Source organism: Mchenga conophoros, linkage group LG7, assembly GCF_057382185.1.
Source record: "Mchenga conophoros isolate Kocher_MC1m ecotype Shallow Benthic linkage group LG7, M_conophoros_male_GT1.1, whole genome shotgun sequence".
Taxonomy (NCBI): domain Eukaryota; kingdom Metazoa; phylum Chordata; class Actinopteri; order Cichliformes; family Cichlidae; genus Mchenga; species Mchenga conophoros.
In genome coordinates, this window is record NC_140532.1 from 12,110,789 (window position 1) to 12,131,509 (window position 20,721).

A 20,721-nucleotide genomic window follows, 5' to 3' on the forward strand; every position below is an offset into this window, starting at 1 on the left:
CAGGCAGAGGAAGCCTGCAAGACAACACAAACAGACAGAAGAAGAAAAACACACACAGGAGGCCCGGCCCAAGCAGCAGGGTCACGGTTACAGCTGCAAATATATAAGTTCGTACATTTGATACTGACACTTCAATTCAATTCAATTCAATTTTATTTATATAGCGCCAAATCACAACAAACGTCGCCTCAAGGCGCTTCATAGATACAGAGAAAAACCCAACAATCATATGACCCCCTATGAGCAAGCACTTTGGCGACAGTGGGAAGGAAAAACTCCCTTTTAACAGGAAAAAACCTCCCGCAGAACCAGGCTCAGGGAGGGGCGGGGCCATCTGCTGCAACCGGTTGGGGTGAGAGAAGGAAGACAGGATAAAAGAGAGACAGAGGTTAATAACAGATATGATTCAATGCAGAGAGGTCTGTTAATACATAGTGAGTGAGAAAGGTGACTGGAAAGGAAAAACTCAAGGCATCATGGGAATCCCCCGGCAGCCTACGTCTATTGCAGCATAACTAAGGGAGGATTCAGGGTCGCCTGGTCCAGCCCTAACTATATGTTTTAGCAAAAAGGAAAGTTTTAAGCCTAATCTTGAAAGTAGAGATAGTGTCTGTCTCCCGAATCCAAACTGGAAGCTGGTTCCACAGAAGAGGGGCCTGAAAACTGAAGGCTCTGCCTCCCATTCTACTTTTAAATACTCTAGGAACAACAAGTAGGCCTGCAGAGCGAGAGCGAAGTGCTCTAATAGGGTGATATGGTACTACAAGGTCATTAAGATATGATGGGGCCTGATTATTTAAGACTTTGTATGTGAGGAGCAGGGTTTTGAATTCAATTCTGGATTTGACAGGAAGCCAATGAAGGGAAGCTAAAACAGGAGAAATATGCTCTCTCTTTCTAGTCCCTGTCAGCACTCTTGCTGCAGCATTTTGGATTAGCTGAAGGCTTTTCAGTGAGTTTCTTGGACATCCTGATAATAATGAATTGCAGTCGTCCAGCCTGGAAGCAATAAATGCATGAACTAGTTTTTCAGCGTCACTCTGAGACAGGATATTTCTAATTTTAGAGATGTTGCGCAAATGGAAGGATTATCACTTGAAAATGGTATTGTGATGAGGTGAAATGTAATTTACAATAATCAGAAAGTAACAAGTTCTATCTTCCATCAGTACTTAGCCCTCCTGTTGTATGTTGGTTTCCAGGAACACTTATGTTCCCCGGTCAATTTGACTCGGGCATGTTTACTCATCCAAAAGTGTCAGAAACACTGGCATTGATTATTTTACAATTTTCTTTTATAATTTTGATCTTTTTCGTTTTCTGTAGTGATGCAGATGACATGTGACATCTCTTCTGTTCTGGGTCAATCTGACCCGCAAAGTAACAGGAGGATTAAAGGAGGATGTTTGCCTGTTTTAATTTAACAAAACTGCCTTCCCCTCCAATTTAGCAGCAACAAAGAAAACGTCAAACTTCAAAAATGAAAGAGCTTTAAAATTTCACCGAATTCAAACACCAGTAAAGGTATTTGTTATGGTCCCAGTTTGATGGGAAGTAAAATGCTTCTCTGCAGCTCCAAGCAAACATCAGGGATAGCTCAGTAGGGAAAGTGGTCGCCCCATGATCGGAAGGTCGGCGGTTCGAATCCACTTAACGGCTACCCTGAGGTACCCCTGAGCAAGGTACCGTCCCTACACACTGCTCCCCGGGCGCCTGCTTAGTGGGCTGCCCACTGCTTCACTGAGTGAATGGGTCAAATGCAGAGAAAAACAAGTAATTTCCCCATGGGGATCAATAAAGTATCTATTATTATTATTAAATCCATGTTATGATGAAGTTTCTCCAGTGAAAATAAAGCTGGGTAAAGGAGGCTTACTCTCCTCAGCAGCATCCCCCCGCCCCCCTCACAGCTTGCCGAATAATTCGTCTGTCTTCCTCCAGATCTAACATTAGGAGCGGCACCGGTTCGTGAATGGTTAACCCGAGTGACGGCGTTGGTTGTTATTTTGCACAGCGGACGAATGAAGCGGTCTGAAGCAACAGCTGCAGTGACTGCAGTAACACGCTCTCTTTTAGCGATCACTGGTAACGGCGGGTAAGTCGTTTATTTCTGGGTCATAAATTGGTTTAATTCCGATTTATTCCCCCCTGACTTTCTTTATCTTTGGAATAACGTCAGGAAGATGGGAAGGTATGAAACAGCGAGAAATTAAAGGATGAGACTAGAAGTTTAGGAAATGTTTACATCTCGGTTATTTTATTTGTTATTTCTTTTGCATTTTCTTTACCTCTTTTTGAATTATTTTGTATGTTCTTCTATATCCTCTGCATTCTTTGTGTGTATTCTTTCCATTTTTTTATTGATAGTTTGCGCACAGCAGGCAATTCGGCAATATAATTAAAGCTGGACATACATTCTTCGGTAGAAAATGCCACATATGCATAAGGCACAACACCTTTTGCATTTATTATCAGGTTGAATGAAGATTTTTTATTTTATTTTCCCCTTTCAGACTTGCAGTTCCGCGCTGGAGATGTTGGAGGAGAAGAGATACACATTCTAACTTTTCTTTTCTTCTCTTTTAATCTTGTTTTTGGGTCCAGTCAGTCCGATCTCCGTCAGGCTATGTACCACCAGCTGACGGATCAAACAGTGAATGGCAGCTGTCAGGGACCCACCTCAGCGTGCAATAAGAGTGCAGATGGAGACGCGCTCGAGCTTCCCACTTTCTCCACAGCAGCCAAAGTCAGAGTCATCATCACCTTCGCTCTGTGCGCGGTGTCGGCTGTGTGCAACTTGGCCGTGCTGTGGGCTGCCAGCAGCGGCGGCAGGCGCAAGTCACACGTCCGGATCCTCATCATGAACCTCACGGTGGCCGACCTGCTGGTGACTTTCATCGTGATGCCGGTGGACGCGGTGTGGAACATCACGGTGCAGTGGCAGGCGGGGGACGTCGCCTGCAGGCTGCTGATGTTCATGAAGCTGGTGGCGATGTATTCCTGCGCTTTTGTGACAGTGGTCATTAGTTTGGATAGACAGTCCGCCATCCTCAATCCGCTGGGAATCAGTGAGGCCAAAAGGAAGAGCAAAGTCATGTTGGCTGTGGCCTGGACCATGAGTGTCATCCTTTCACTCCCTCAGGTAAAAGAGGACATGGTGTTGCTACCCTGTGAGTTTGCAATTTAATGAGGAAAAAAAAGTGAATTAATTTTTATTTAAATTTTATTTAAACCCAAAATTCAAGTTTTGATCGTAAAATTTGAAAATACCACGTGGGTAAACTAAATACAAGCGCATGAAAACACTTTTGAGTTTCAATATAAATTGCATTAATTTCTAGACTAAATAAACTAAATAAATGATTAAAAAAATATATTCCACATTTGATCTCTCATATATTTTAGTATGAGAAAAAGAAGTTTAATAATAAATCTCAGTTTTTCTATGTGGAAAAAGCTCTAGTTGCTCATTGGCCAGACTGACCTTTAAGTTTAAAACAGAATTTTTTTGTTAATTGACAGAAATTGTCCCTTTTTTCAGAAACAAATTGTTTATCTCTTAGTTATTTACTTTGGTGTAGTGTGAAGGGCTATGGTGCAGGTCTTTATCATTCGGAAAAGCTATAAAATTCAATGTGTTTTATGATTTTTTTTAATATGTAAAAACAGCTCACATTTTCCAATGCTGTCCAGCAGGCCAGACTGGTAACTTTGTGAGACTGATGAAGCCCCCCCCCCCCCACCTCCCCCCATGCCCTTACCCTTCAGTTAGCGCATAACAAAGGAGGCTGGGGACCTTCATCAGGTTGCCTGCAGGAACTTAAGAATTCACAACATAACTTGTTATACACAGTGTTCATGTGACTAAATTGGATGCAATTTGCACACTTTTCAGTGTGCTTATCACAAACCAGTGTGGCAGAGGTGCTCACACATGGGACCTACTTGAAGTTCAGTTTCAGGTCAAAAGTGGATGCTGTTCTTTCTCGTGGCCCCCTTTACTCTTTGACCTCAGTAAACACTTTTCAGATGATTTTATGGTGTCAGCTGCAGGCCACAGGTCATACTGAATAAAGAATAAAGTCATTTTTGTACATTTGTAAATTATCGAGATTCTAAGTGTCAGGAAAGAGGATTCTCTCTGTTCACATCTGATATCAAAACACTAGGGGTGCAACAATACTCGTATCAATATTGAACCGTTCGATACAGTGCTTTGGTTCGGTATGCATATGTATGAACAATACAACATTTTTAATTTATTTGATCAACTTTCCTTCTGATGATGCTGTCTGTGTTGAGAGCTCAGTGGATCTGCGTTCGACTACTCCGCCTAGGCTGCACTGTCGAGCGCAGTTCCACTGAGCGTAGCACAAGCTAGCAAGACAGAAGCTAAGCTTGTTGCAACATGGCAAATTGAACCTCCCCTACCCTCATTCAGATCTGGCCTTTGGGACTATTTTGGTCTTCATGTGAAGTATGACCCTGAAGGTAAGCCCCTCATGGACAAAAGTAAAACAGTATGTCGGATGTGCCACGCAATGCTCAATTACATGGGTGGGAACTACTGCATTAGCGCAGTTTGCAAGTTAACGTGTTGACACTAGTGATGGGATTTCCAGCTCTTTTTAGAGAACCGGATCTTTCGGCTCGAATCACTAAAAAGAGCCGGCTCTTTCGGCTCCGAACCAGCTCTTCAGGTTGTTTTGTTGCTTTAATTAATTAATTATTAACAATAATATAAAATTATGCACAAAAGGAATTACTAATGTAAAAAAAAAAGTGGTTTTATTTATATATGTTTATATATAAATATATGCGGTGGCCCCTAGAGACAAAACACATACAAACTCCAAAAGATGGCGCCGGTGAGGTCGGCTGCCGTCACGACTGCTCCGACCACTTTTTCTTTGTCTTTGTTTTTTAAGTTAGTTTTCAGCGTTTCTAAATCGGCAAAATCATCACCATTGGGTACATTAGGTATGACAGTGACACTCTTGTTTCTATTGGTATACAATGTACTCACAATTCGAAGTTTTTAACTCCGGATCCGAGCTGGCCGAGTGAGATCTCGAGGGAGAACAAAGGGAAGCGGCGGCGGCCTAGAGGGAAGCGAGCCGGCGTCAGGAACAGGCTGAGAGCTCGTGCACACCGCACACCTCTGCCTAGCATCCTGCTCGCCAACGTCCAGTCACTGGAGAACAAGCTTGACGACCTCAGGGCCAGGATAAAGTTCCAGAGAGACATTCGGGACTGCAATCTCCTCTGCTTCACCGAGACATGGCTGAACCCAGCGGTGCCGGACCACGCCATCCAGCCGGCCGAGTTCTTCTCGGTTCACCGCATGGACAGGACACGGGACTCGGGGAAGTCAAGGGGAGGCGGTGTGTGTTTAATGGTGAACAACAACTGGTGCAACAGTGCGAACGTTGTTCCTCTCACACGCTCCTGCACACCAAATCTGGAACTACTGTCCATCATGTGTCGTCCTTTTTATCTACCTCGGGAATTTACATCGGTCATTGTAAGTGCCGTTTATATTCCACCACAAGCGGACACGGTCACCGCCTTATGCGAGCTGCATGAGGCACTCACACAGCACCAGACACAACACCGGGACGCTGCGCTTATTGTGACGGGGGACTTTAATAGCGCCAACCTCAAACGCGCAGCGCCGAACTTTTGTCAACACATCACCTGCCCCACCAGGGGTGAAAGGACACTGGACCACTGCTACACTACGGTCAAGGACGGCTACAAGGCACAATCCCGCCCCCCGTTTGGCAAATCTGATCACGCCGCCATCTTCCTCATGCCAAAATACAAACAAAGGCTGAAACAGGAAGTTCCGGTTCAGAGGAAGGTCGCGCGCTGGACGGATCAATCGGTGGCCGCGTTACAGGACGCACTCGATGACGCAGACTGGGGCATGTTCAGAAACAGCTCCGACGATGACGTCAACGTGTTTACGGAAGCGGTTGTGGGATTCATCGGGAAACTAGCGGATGATACCGTGGAGACAAAGACTATCACAACGTTTCCCAACCAGAAGCCGTGGGTGGATAAAACCATCCGCGACGCTCTGAGATCCCGCACCGCTGCCTACAACACGGGACTCATGACGGGGGACATGGACCCGTACAAAGCCTCGTCATATAACGTGCGGAGGGCGGTGAAAGAGGCGAAGCAGCGCTACGGGAGGAAACTAGAGTCACAACTCCAACAGAGTGACTCTAGGAGCCTGTGGCGGGGACTAAGGACAATAACGGACTATAAAGCACCAACAACCGGTATGACGAACGCGGCCGTGACTCTGGCAGACGAGCTGAACACTTTCTATGCTCGCTTCGAGGCTGCAGCTAAGGTCTCCAACAATGCTAGTGTTAGCGGCGCTAACGGCTGCAGACAGGAAGATACTGCCAGCACCGGAAACGTGCTCGTCATCTCCGAGCATGAAGTAAGGAGAGCCTTCAAGAGAGTGAACACCAGGAAAGCAGCAGGACCAGACGGCATCCCAGGTCGTATCCTAAGAGACTGCGCATACCAGCTAGCTCCTGTGTTCACTGAGATATTCAACATCTCTTTATCTCAGTCGGTGATCCCCACATGCTTCAAAGAGTCCATCATTGTTCCTGTCCCGAAGAAACCCCACCCTGCTTCTCTCAATGACTATCGCCCTGTAGCCCTCACCTCAGTAGTGATGAAGTGCTTTGAACGCCTGGTCAGAGACTTCATCATTTCTTCACTACCAGACACACTGGACCCACTACAGTTCGCTTACCGTCCAAATCGTTCCACAGACGATGCCATCTCTCATCTCCTCCACACATCACTCACTCACTTGGACACTAGAAGGGGGAATTATGTTAAAATGCTCTTCATAGACTACAGCTCTGCATTTAATACCATAATTCCCTCCACACTCACCACCAAGCTGGAGCATCTGGGACTCAGCTCATCTATGTGTCAGTGGATCTCCAACTTCCTAACTGGCAGACCACAGGCAGTAAGGATGGGCGGACATGTCTCAGCCTCCACCACTCTCAGCACTGGAGCCCCCCAGGGGTGTGTTCTGAGCCCCCTGCTGTACTCTTTGTACACATATGACTGTGTGGCCACTACCAGCTCCACCACCATCATCAAGTTTGCTGACGACACCGTCGTGGTGGGCCTGATCTCTGATAACAACGAGACGGCCTACCTGAAGGAGATTAGGAATCTGGAGAACTGGTGCCAGAGGAACAACCTCCTTCTAAACGTCAGTAAGACAAAGGAGCTGATAGTGGACTTCAGCACTAAGCAGGAGAGGAACTACCAGACCCCCGTCATCAACGAGTGCCCAGTGGAGAGAGTGGACAGCTTCAAATACCTCGGAGTTCACATCACGCAGGACCTGTCATGGTCCTGTCACATCAACACCGTGGTGAAAAAGGCCCGACAGCGTCTCTACCACCTCAGACGCTTGAGAGACTTCCAACTGCCCTCCAAGGTGCTCAGGAACTTTTACTCGTGCACCATAGAGAGCATCCTGGCGGGAAACATCTTAACCTGGTTCGGGAACAGCACCATGCAGGACAGACGAGCTCTACAGAGGGTTGTGCGGTCAGCTGAGCGCACCATCCGCTCCGAGCTCCCTGACCTGCACTCAATCTACAGCAGGCGGTGCTGGACCAAGGCCAGGAAGATCGTGAAGGACCTCAGCCATCCCAACAATGGACTGTTCTCTCTGTTGAGGTCAGGAAAGCGATTCCGCTCCCTGAAGACCAACACAGAGAGACTGAGGAGGAGCTTCTTCCCGCAGGCGATACGGTCTCTCAATCACACCACCACACAGTACTGACCCACACATATGGTTCTTACACACACACTGGACTTTCTGGACATTGTTTTTGCACAACACTGGTCACTATATTCTTCATTTCCAGTTAATACTTGTACAGCTGCTGTTATTGTGTATATATTTATTTATATTTAGATTTCTTCATACATTCTTATATAGTTCTATATTGTGTATTGTGTATTTTGTTGTACAGTTATTTTATTTTCAACTTTATATATTTTATCTTATTCTTCCCAGTTAAATTTACCCTTCATTCTAATTTGTGTTGTACAGTTATTTCATTTTTAACCTTAATTTATATTTTATTCCTTCCTAGTTAAATTTACCCTTTTTAATTTTGCATATTTATTTCCTATCTTATTCATAGCCTTTCCTTTTTTGTTTTCTTTAGGTCACGAGCAGTTGTCCAAGCATTTCACTACATATCGTACTGTGTATGACTGTGTACGTGACAAATAAAATTTGAATTTGAATTTTTGAATTTGAAGCACATACAAACTCCAAAACACATTTCTAGCATGAACTGAACTTCCAAAACAGAGCTACCTAGATCACTTAAATTACACAATTTATATTGTGTATTTATACACAAGCAGTCATATATAGTCAAATAATAAATTTAAAAAAAAGTTCATTTACCTGTTATTACCACACACCAAATCCGGTCGTTGGTACTTGCTGGCTTGTGTAGCCACTAGGTAACAAAAGCTCAACACTGCCCCTAGCATCCTGGAGCACTTGTGTTGTCTTTTGTACGTGTTTTGAGTTTTTATGTGCTTCTGAGTTTTTACGTGTTTTGGAGCTTGTACGTGTTTTGGAGTTTGTACGTGCTTCAGGGTTTGTACGTGCTTCAGGGTTTGTACATGATTTGAAGTTTGTATGTGCTTTGTCTGTAGGGGCCACCGTAAATATACTTTTATTTATTCACTCCACATAAAATGTAATAAATAAATCATATAATAGAAAAATCAACTATTCACATTTCAACTTTTAACTATTTAGATTTTCAGCTTTTTCCTTTTACAAATTTAAAGCGAAACAACACAAAACACTGCAAACCACAACACAATTAAATATAAATTAAAATATGAAAACATAAAGAAGATGCATATTCTCTGTCATACGGACCTGCATGAATAAACTTTCTGAACCCTTTATCATCTGCAACTGAAAATAGTTGTGGATGATTACTATACCTTTCTAATGTGACCTTGTTGTCCCTGGCTCTCTTTCTCTCTCTCTCTCCCTCCTGCTCTGTTCCTGTGCTACTGTGAGTGTAACTACCGCCCCTCCCCCCTTTTCCCAGCATGATTCTCCTTATGGGGACCTGATATGTTTAATATGCTGCTGAGAATTGACCCCGTGCACGAGAAAATAATAACTTCCTGGTTTGAGACTGGATGTGGGGTTGTACATTTCCGGTAGCTTTACTTTGCGGTCAATCGCTACTGCGAAGATATACTCCAAAATCATATCCAAAACTCGAAAACGGAAAGATCCATTTCTCTGTAATAAACTCTCTTTTCCAAAGATGAGTGATTTCTCGATCAGATAGATTTATTATTTTATCCCTTTGTTGTTTTAGCAACATTAAATTTAAAAACTGTACTTTTGAGTTAAAATATATATTTGTAATTTTAATAAATGACAAATTAAAAAAGCATGAACATTTTTTTGTATCGAAAAAATATCGAACCGTGACACCAAAGTATCGAACCGAACCGAGAATTTTGTGTATTGTTGCACCCCTACAAAACACCAAAATGGTGATATTGAACACACTCAGTTTGAAGCTTCAAATTGGGATCCTACTGACCAAATGACCAAATCAAATGGTGACTACATTCTTCTTTTATAAAGTCTATGGCTATAGGAGCAAAAACCAGATTAAGAAATTCACTGGCCACACAGGATTTTTTGCTGACAGCCTGTCCAGGGTGTACCATGCTTTTTGCCCTGCTGGCACAGACAACAGCCACACACAACTGCTGAATAAGTAGTTATATAAAAGGATGGGTGCATGGATGGACCGAGGTTTTCCCATTTTCACATACCCCTGTGGTCATTGGCCACTTTCAATAATGTCTGATTGGGCTGATTTTCAGGTACTCCGGGGTATTTATCTTTAATGTTACACACAGGTGTAATTTTATAAAGCAGGAATATGCATAAGAAACCCATCTTTAGGCGGAGAGTTTGACACACTGTAACACATTATATACTGCAGGAAAATTATTTGCAAGTTGTATATGTAAAATATTACGTTTATTACAGTGTTATCAGCTCACTTTTTAGCTTTGATCATTACTGTGCCCTGGAGACTAATTTTAGACTTATATATGTCTTTAAGGAATATTTCATGAGTTTGGGAATCAAATCAGCATGTGTGTCCTGATTTTCTTAAAATTATGAAAAAACGCAATGCAGCATAAAATAATTTAATAGGATGTCCTAGCAAGTCCCCCACATTAAAAATAGAAGTAACTGTTTAATATTGTTTCTGCGCTTCCCTTTTTGTAATATTTCTTTCCCTTTTTGTGTTGCTTCTTTTGTTTACGTTTTTTTTTTCTATCTATAAATCTTACTTGAAACATACATTAATTGAATATAAGTTTCTTAAAACAGCTCATATAAAACAAAATGCTAAAAGGTTGTAACACACTTGAAACTTTTGTGTCAAAGAATAAATCATTTCTACCAAAATTACAAATTCTTCTGCCACTGTTTAAACTCAAGTGGTAAAATACAAATAAAGATTTTTGTCAGAATGACAGACAATCCTGAACGCTTATTATACCAGAATAATTTCTTTTAAACATCTCAATGCTTTTTTGTAGCCAACTGAATGAGATGTCCATTTCAAAAGGACAAGATTTTACATTCTACTTAAAAAAGAAAAAAAGACCACTTAAAGTTCTTAGGGGAAATGTGTCCTTCAAGGATCATACAATGGAGGAAACTACAGTTACAACAGCAAAAACAAAACAAAAAAAACATTTAAAACTGCTCAGAACAAAACATGTAAACTAGCAGCATCAAAAATCAGATACCGCAGGAGGTAAACATGAGTCTTCTAAGGACAGAGGTACTGTGCTGTGAATCACTGGCTATCTTGTGGCTCCTTTGGGCCACAGATTCTTATTAACCTCCCCTCTAATGCTCTCTCTTGCATTGTAACAGGAAGATCCAGCAGGAACGCCACATCAATCCTCTGCACTCTTCTGCATATTCCTATATATTCTGTTGTCTTGTCCTCGCTTCACTGCCAGACATTGTCATTCCTCTCTCTGTTTCTTAGGTGGACTTTTTCAGCCATAAAATGCAAATTTGTCCATATATGCTGTTTATTGTAAATCTGTTGTAATCAGACTTTACAAATGTTGTGCTCCAATTAGAGATCTACATATGTGGGCAGGACAAATATTGACGATTAGATAGTTAGATGGACCAGATTCTAAAAACTTTGCCTGGTCAGATGAGTCTCAATTTCCACCCCAGCATGAAACCACGGATCCTTCTTGTCTTGTACTGTATCAATAGTTTAGAGTCCTGGTGGTGGTGTAATAGTGTGGGAGATATCTTCTTCTTATTGGCACACTTTCAGCCCTGCTTGATTTTCTTTACTGACCATGCCCATCCCTTTATGATCGCAGTGTACCCATTTTCCAGTGACTATTTCCAGAAGGATAAAACACAATGTCATGAAGCTCAAATCATTTCAAATTGCTTTCTTGAACATAAAAACGTGTTCACTGTTTTCAAATGGCCAAAGTTACCAGACCTGAATCTAATAGAGCGCCTTTGGAATGTTGTGAAATTGGAGATTCATATCGACATAGCTGCAGTAACTGCGTGATGCTATCATGTCAGTATGGACCAGAATCTCTGAGGAATGTTTCCAGCATCTTATTATGCATTATGGCAGTTCTGAAGGCAAAAAGGGCAGTCCAACCCAGTACTAGCAAGGTATACCTTAACAAACTGGCTGGTGAGTGTATGTTACACACAAAGATATTTATGTTGCAAGTGCAATGCATTTTTTTCAGTGACTTATTACACAGAATATATATTAGCGAATAACTTAAAGCTCTCAGTTTTCTTCCCTCAAATTTGTTCGCTGTACACATAATGCACAACACCGAGTAACCAAAGTCCATGACCTCTCAAAACCTCTTCCGCTGAAAACCAAGAAAAAAGGAAAAAAAAACCTCTCTTGATTATTTCGAACTCTTCACAGATCAAAAGAGAACAGCAAATGTTAATGCAGTCGTGCATGCTCGAGTCCCACGATTTCATCAGAAAACAATCAGAACAAGATTAAACCCAGAATACTTTATGGATGCATGAATTATACTAAAATTTATAGATGGTATGCAGGGTGTGCATATCTTCACTTTTTTTCCCCAGCTTTGTATCAAAAGAGCAGTGTGATCTTTAGTTACCAGAGGTGAAATGATCATTTCTCTGCTGGGTAAGGTCACACTAACAAATCTCCCAATGCCTCATACTGAAAGTCAGCATGTAAACTAATATACTGTACATATATCCCAATGCTAGGAGGTGATATAAAAGGACAGTTTGTTATATGCATATACTGTATTACAGATAAGGTTGCACTTCATTCAGCAATTTAAGCTTGAAAACCAGAGAGACTGCTGGTTAAACGTTTTTACTGGATGTTCCACTGAAATTCTGCCAACGGCATTTTATTTCTCCCCTTACCAATTTGTTGAAGCGATGTCTACGTCGCTTTAAAACATCAATAGCAATGACATCGCCTTCAGCCTCATACTGTTATATTATGAGCACATTCTCTAATTAATACCCTGCTCCACTTTTGCTCTGAAAAATGTCAGGAGCTCTCTCACCAGTATAAATGTTGGGTGAGGAGCGGGGAGGTTCTTCCACGTAGCCTTTGAGAGCCAAACTGGAAGTGAAAGTGTGGAAGGGAGCCAGATGGTAGCTCTTCTAGTACAGGTGGGAATCTTACTGGGGTCCCACACTGATAAACATTCAACAGAAACATGACTTTATACACTTTTCCATGAAAAGTGTATAAATTCGATTGGGCTCATTCATGGTACGATTTTTAATAGCAAAAGTGTCTTGCTCACACGTGCCTATTCATACCTGGGAAGAAAATGCATGCATTTACCAATTTACAACACGTTTCTCATTTATGTGAGAGCCGCCAACAAACTCCAGTTTATGTTTTAGCAAAATTGCAGGAGCAATTCTGCTGCTGTTTGTTTCTTTTCTCTTCCCACAGAATCTTCAAATCCAAACTAAATGCTTGAGCCCCGAGGTTTGACTTTCCCTAGAAACACTGTGACTGTCTATTTGTGTATCTTCATGAACACATAATAAAGCAGATTTGAAAACTAGAAGCATTCAGATTGTGAAACATAAAATTGTTTTTTAATTTTTTAACGTAAAAACAGCAACATATTATGAGTTCAGATTTGGAACTAAGCTTTCCAAACAGAATGCAAATATTTCTTTTTAAGTTGATATAGGACAACAACAAATATTACATTCTGAAGCTGAAAAGTGTTTTTGTTCTTCAGAAAACAAGTCCTAATTTTGAGCGTGTTTTCCAGCAACATGTTTTTCTAAAAGCTTGGTTCGAGGGCATCAAAATCTCACTGACTTCTGTCATTAGTGGATAACCCTCTACCACCTGAGCCACAGCAGCCCTCAAGTAATTGCACTGCAGCCCAGCAGCAAAAGCAGCACGTTCGATTACTTGGTGCTTTACTTTCATCAGGTATATTCCAGCAAGACATTGAGGACTATCATGTAATGAATAGAGTGCTGAATCTTAAACAGAAATAATATCTGCTAAAGTAATGCACGTCTAAGTTAACAGTTTTTTAAAACTGTTCTATTGTGAAAGCAATCATCATTTCTCTTTGTATGGAAGTATTAAATGGATTGCAATTATATTGTGAATTATGAGTTATGAGTTATAATAATGCACTCAAAGTAATGACCTGTCTATCAGTAGCAACTGGGAGTCTCTTCCTTGCTTAAGGATACCTTGACATGTAAACATAAAGGGCCAGAAGTGCAGCCTTAACCCTAAAATTATTGGATGATCCCTATTTTTTACTCTCTTCCTGGTACTGTAGCTAGGATCTTTTTAACCAGTCTGGAAATCCCTACTTTCAGCTTCTCCCTCATTGATAGGGAGTCACCCCAAAGGGAAGCTGCACATGTTTGATTTGGCAGCCTTTGGCACCACATGCCCAAAGAGATTTGTGGCTTCTCCCAGAACTGAACTGGGGATACTTTGCTTGAGTGGGGGATGTAATAAACAGCTATACTATACAGGTACTCACACTTGTTGCTCTTATTCACAGATTTTCAGACAACAATTATTGACGAGGTCCAACTGCCTTAAAATGTGTCAGAATGAACATTTCGCTTGCTGGCTGTGGATTCAATATCGATTAGAGGATCTGTAAAGACAGTAAAACAGACAAAAATGATTTTAACAGACAAAAAAAAGAAGAAATTGTGTTTATTCACAATTATCTCTCAGATGTTTTTACAGTATATGGCAGAGACTGTAATGCCCAGACCACCTCCATGAATTTCTAAAGCATTTCCAGTTGAAGGGTTTTAAAGAAAACCAGTATCCTTTGCTAACTTCAGCAAAGTGTCAATCCCAGGATGAAAGACGAGGCCTTAACCAAGCATTTTCAGACCCAAGCATTTGATCAGAAAACACCTTTAAGTGTTATTCTATGCAAGCATATGGTAAAATATCACTGTGTTCAGTTTTACTTTCTTATTAGATTAACTGATCACTAAATATTCATGATCCACTTACATTCATTCATTCATTCATTTATTTATTCATTTTCAGGCACAACAAATACCTATATTGAACATAAAATACACAAAACAAAAAACAAAACTTGCCTGAAAAAGGAGTGGGACGAAGAAAACTTATTAAATCCCACCCCTATACTCACTCATCAACAAAAAAAAACAATAAACTTCCCGCAGCTACGCCCATCATTGCATACAGACCCATCAACAGCCCCGGGCAGATACAAGCATCTAAGCGGCAGCTCGCAACCAACAATTAGAGCCTTCATAACTGAATACAGAATATATAAATTATAAATTGCATTACCACAGGTAACAGGCAGTAATAACTACAAGTAACAGACACACATACATATACATACATATATATCTACACACACAAGTACATATATGTACATACATACGCACACTTTATTTTTTATTTTTTATTTTGGAATCCATACCAGCAATGGTAAGAGAACAGACATTACAGAGCACACTAAAACCCATCATTGAGTATACTGTGACCAGACCAACTGTTTGTAGAGAAATTTAAATCTATGAATATTTTTGCATTGTTTCAATTGTAAACTCAGACTGTTCCAGATTTTCACACCACATACAGACACACGAAAACCTTTACGGGTTGTTCGAGTTCTGGGTAATTTGAATTCTCCAAAGCCTCTCACATTATAAACCTTTTCTCGAATTTCAAATCTAGTTTGTAAATTTGCCGGTAAAAGTTTAGTAAAAGCTTTATACAACCAGATCCTGGAATTTAAGTAACTTTGCCTGAAGAAAGAATTTGTGAGTATGATCTAGATAACCAGCCTTGTGAATAATACGCAGTGCTCGTTTCTGTACTGTGACTAATGGATTAGTTGTATTTTTATATGTATTTCCCCACACTTCCACACAATATGTAAGATATGGAAGAACCAGGGTACAGTACAGAGTACGAAGTGCATCTTTATCAAGGAATTGTTTCACTTTGTTCAAAACTGCGAGGCTTCTGGAAATTTTGGTTTTTATGTGTCTGACGTGGGGTTTCCATGAAATTTTGTTATCAATTATAACTCCCAAAAATTTGTTTTCACTCACATTATCAATTGGTACACCTTCAATGATAATTGGTAATTCTATATTATATTTTAAATTACCAAAAAACATTGCTTTAGTTTTATTTATATTTAATGATAATTTATTTATGTCCATCCATTTTTTTATTAATTTTAGCTCCCTGTTTACAGTCATTACAAGATCAGTATAATCATCGCTACTGAAAAATATGTTGGTGTCATCTGCGAACAGTATGAGTTTAAGTACTTGAGAAACATCAAAAATATCATTTATGTATACATTGAAAAGTTTTGGTCCCAACACTGACCCTTGGGGAACACCACATGTAATACCAAGTTTCTCTGAATGGTAATGCCCTATGCTAACATATTGTTCCCGACCTGTTAGGTAACTTTTTAACCAGTTACCAGCTTTCCCTCGAATACCATATCTTTCCAATTTATCCAGTAAAATTGAGTGATTGATTGTGTCGAAGGCCTTTTTGAGGTCAACAAAAATACCAACTGCATATTTATTTTTATCCAGTGTATCAGTAATTTCTTCTACTGCCTCAATTATCGCCATTGAAGTGGTTCTTTGCGTTCTGAAACCATACTGACCAACATTTATTATTTGATGTTTTTCAAGGAATTTTTCTAATCTTGAATTAAAAAGTTCTTTCATTCTTGACTACAGGATAGATCACGAGGATGCAGTGCCGTCGCTCAGTAGAACTTTTCTCGTCTCTTTTTATCCAGATGTTTATATTTCGCAATGTGACCATCACGGTGCCAGAGAAGTTCACCCAGTGCACCACCCATGGCAGTTTTGTCCAGCGCTGGCAGGAGACCCTTTACAACATGTTCACGTTTGTGTGCCTCTTCCTTCTACCTTTGGCCATCATGATCTTCTGCTACACACGAATCCTCATTGAGATATCCAGCCGCATGGCTCGGAATAACTGTGAGTGTTTACTTTTATTTTTTCGAAGGCTTCAAAAAACAGTCGTGAAAAAGAAAGTAGACCTGACTCAGTAGTCAGGTCTACTCAGTCATTTTTTAGCAGCAGTAACCTAAGTAATAACTTTTCTGTACGATTTTCTCTCACATTATTTTGGAGGAACTTTAGCCCACTCTTCTTTACTTATGAAATGTTACTTCAGGTCATTCAGGTTTTGTAGGCATTTGTTTATACAAAGTTCTCTTAAGGTCCCGCCACAGCATTTCACTTAGGTTGAGGAATACGAATGTTTCACACACAAATCCAAAATGTATTTTTATACCTGAATTTGTTCATATTTTAGGAACAAATTCAGAAATCCCTTCAACCATGCATAAGAACAAATGACAGCATGGTTAAATAGGCCTACTAATAATAACAATAATAATTAAAATTATTATTATGCTTTTTTGGTCATTGTTTACAGTTGTAAAAACCTCCTTGAGCCACAAAATGCTCAGAATTACAAAAAAAAGGTATATAAAGAAAATAACATACTGCTGCTAAGGGAAAGCACAGCCACCCTTTGAAAAAAGCTTATTTCCGCCGCTTGTATCAGTTAGTACCCAAAGCTCATGACCATAGGTGATGTTGGAGATCTGTCATCTCCACAACAGACCTGTGCAGCAGCATCACTGCAGTCGTGGCCCTAATCCGTCTGTGAGTTCAAACTTGTTCCATTATCTCTTATATCACCTTATGTTAAATGTTCTTATTAGTCATTTAAAATAGCTTCTATTATTATCATATGTCGTCACTTACAGTATAATTTCTTGGTACCGAAAATGGATTCTTGAGAATGAGGATTTATTTTATTCATTGCAGTGAGTTTCTCATGTGGAGCTGACAGATTAGGCTTACTGGTCCTTGTCCTCCACTTTGTCCTTTTCTACTTTTTCTTGTACTCTGTTAGTATTTTTCATACCAACTTTAATTCCAAACATTTTTTTGCTTGAGGCACAGTAAATGTCTCAGAGGAAATTATATTGAGTACTCCTGTTATTTTAGTTTCAGTCTTGCTTTTTTATTTATATTTTCGTCACTCCATGGAAACACAAAACTAAGCTTCTTCTGGCTTCTTCCTTGCACCTCAGACTCTATTATTCAACTTTCTACATTCAGACTTTCTACTCATTTCATGCCTTAGAGGTTGTTATGTTCCCCTAAAAGGGTCCAGGCGATGAGGGAAAGTAACAAAAGGTGTCCGGATCAGAAAAAGGAGACAAATTGGCAAAATGGTTAAATGAAAGAGTTTTATTAATAACTTTCTATTAATAACTCAACTAAAAGAGACGGACAAGCCATTTAAAGAAACAAAACAAAACTCAAGCGTCGGTCAGTAAACTGAAAAGCAAGTCAAAAAAGGGTTAGCAAACAAACACACTCATCTCCACCAAGCAGGAGCAAACAATCACAAAACAAAACAATCTCACTAGCTGAAAACACGCAAACACACAGCTCACTAGCTGCAACCACTCACATGACACTCTGCCACCAGAGCTCACCTTTCTCTGCCCTTAAATACCTTTAATTGCTGATGTGAGTCAGCTGTACAAAAGAAAAAGGTGGCACTAAGGCAGGAGAGATGCCCAACACAGGCAACTTCAGGAGGAGGCCCTAATAGGGCCATAACACCCCCTCCCATAAATACAAACCCGTGGTTTGTCAAATTGTTCTACCTGTTGCAATAACCAAAACAACAACCAATCAAGTCCGTAATCGTTGCATCACCAAATTGTAGGCTTTCCACCTACCAAACCCCATAGCAACGGTTAGGCATTGCCTGCAGAAGCTGCCAACCCCATCTCAATGGGTTCAAAACACTGACTGAGGCTTCTCTCTTACAACATCTTGACTGATTTTTCTGCTTCACCTCAAGGTTAAAATATTTAATTATATAGAGAAACAGGTACTGAGCAGTGGCGATTGCGCAAAGCTGCTGGTTCTGAATGATTCTGATCTTCTAACATACGCATAGTGGTGGGAACAAAATATGCCCGTTTCATAAGTTCGACAGTAATTTTGCCTTCCAACAGATTTTTTATGTAGATTTCCATGAGAATATTAGTAATTGAGTCCCAAAGTCCTGTTGCATGTTTGGCTCAATGTTTTCAAGGTTCCACAGGTGCTGTGCCAGCAAAACCAGCCCAAATCCTCCCCTGTCCACCACCACTAACAGCTGGTATGAGGTGTTTGTGCTGATTGTGTTTTGTTTTCTCCAAATGTGGCACTGTGAATCATGGCCAAACATTTCCACTTTTGGCTCCAAGTCTTGTGGTTTGTTCACATTGCAAGCTTAAGCTGTGCTGCCATGTTGTTCTCAGTGAGCAGAGGCTTTTTCTTGGCAGTCCTTCCAAAAGGGATCATATTCATCATAACGTAACATGCTAACTGAGACCTGTAGAGTCTTTAGATGTAGCTCTTGAGCTGCTGTACAGTCGACCTTGCGGTGACTTTGATGATATGTCCACCGCTGGGAAGATTTTGCATCATGTGAATAGAAATCTAAATGCTCCAGTCCAAAACCTCTACCAATTTTTTTGCTTTAACAGAGGTGCTTACACTTGCTGATGAATACTTAATCAAGTGAATCATTCCTATGGATTGCAGTAAGGGTGCATAGAGTGCTGTGAACAGGCTTTTCTTCACATGAATGTATATTTTCAGGGAGACATGGAGTAACGGACGTGGTGCTTTCTTTTCTTCCAGTCCTGTCAAGAGATGTTCATCTACGCCGATCCCACAATAACATCCCTAAAGCTCGGATGAGAACTCTTAAAATGAGCATTGTCATTGTGACGTCATTCATCATCTGCTGGACCCCGTACTATCTGCTTGGATTGTGGTATTGGTTGTTCCCTGAAAAAATGGAAAAGACAGTTTCGCATTCACTGACTCATATGCTGTTTATTTTTGGCCTTTTCAATGCCTGTCTAGATCCCATCACCTACGGTCTGTTTACCATTCATTTTCACAAGGGTATGAGGAGATGCCGTCAAAGTTCAAACGCACGGACTGAATTAGAAAACAACACTCGCCTTGTACAAATGAGTCGGCTGTCCTCTCGCAGGCAGATTGCCTCAGATGTTCACAGTGCAAGCACAGAGGTGGTAAGAGAAAGCAACATCATGAAGCATGTCTCAAACCCAGACATGTCAATCAGCAAGATATGATGGCTTAAATAATTCCATAAATGAATGTGTTTCTCTCAGTGAAATCTTTTTGTGTTATAAATCTGTTCATGTTCCACCGATATAATTGATGTTGTATTATAGCTTACCTTGAGTTCAATAATCCTGTGGTTTCTCACACTTAATACATCGAAAGCCTCTTATATGATCTGAAAGAGCACTGCCACATTGGCTGAGGGTGACTCAGTACAGACAAATTAAATGTATTAAATGTGAGCCTATGCAGCATGTTGTTGATACTGACTGCATGTCCAAAATCAGTTCTGTGTTTAATGTGCTGCACCAAAATCTGACTCGAGTGAAGGCTCTAAAAAACATCTTTGAGGAGAGCCATTTGGATATTTCACATTAGTATTAGTATCTGTGTTGCTTTCTGTGACTGAGGCTAAAGAAAATATCTGGATTTTGAAGCTTTGTATTAAAAAGTTATCAGTAAATCAAACATCACATAAACCTTTGCTCCCTCAAAATAGTGGTCATTAGTAAATGTTTGCATGGTGCTGCTTCTGTTCTGCAAGATGTTGTAATGTGAATGTATTTATGTGTTTATTTATTGAATAAAAACTTCAGCTTTTTGCTTTGTTAATTCACAAACAGTAAGAGATTTCCCACCAGTTTAATGTACATCTGTCATCAAAATAGAGCAATGCAGTGCATCTGATTAAAAATAATAATAATAATACTACAAATCCAGTTGTTGTAATCTTATATTTTCTACTGATTAACTTCTGTTTAGATTTAAGAATGAATTCATACAGTCAGTTAAACCTTATGATATAAATCTGTGTAGTTAGGAATTTCAACAGCTTTGGTGCA

General features: G+C 40.4%; 1 protein-coding gene across 1 annotated transcript; it reads left to right on the top strand.

Moving 5' to 3' along the window:
• Positions 1-2,374: 2,374 nt before the first annotated feature.
• On the top strand, positions 2,375-20,512 carry gnrhr4 (gonadotropin releasing hormone receptor 4). The gene is made up of 3 exons (XM_085282107.1): positions 2,375-3,142; positions 16,474-16,678; positions 19,424-20,512. The coding sequence occupies exons 1-3, from the start codon at positions 2,627-2,629 to the stop codon at positions 19,885-19,887; spliced, it is 1,185 nt and encodes a 394-aa protein (XP_085138233.1). The 5' UTR covers positions 2,375-2,626; the 3' UTR covers positions 19,888-20,512.
• The last annotated feature ends 209 nt before the right edge of the window (positions 20,513-20,721 follow it).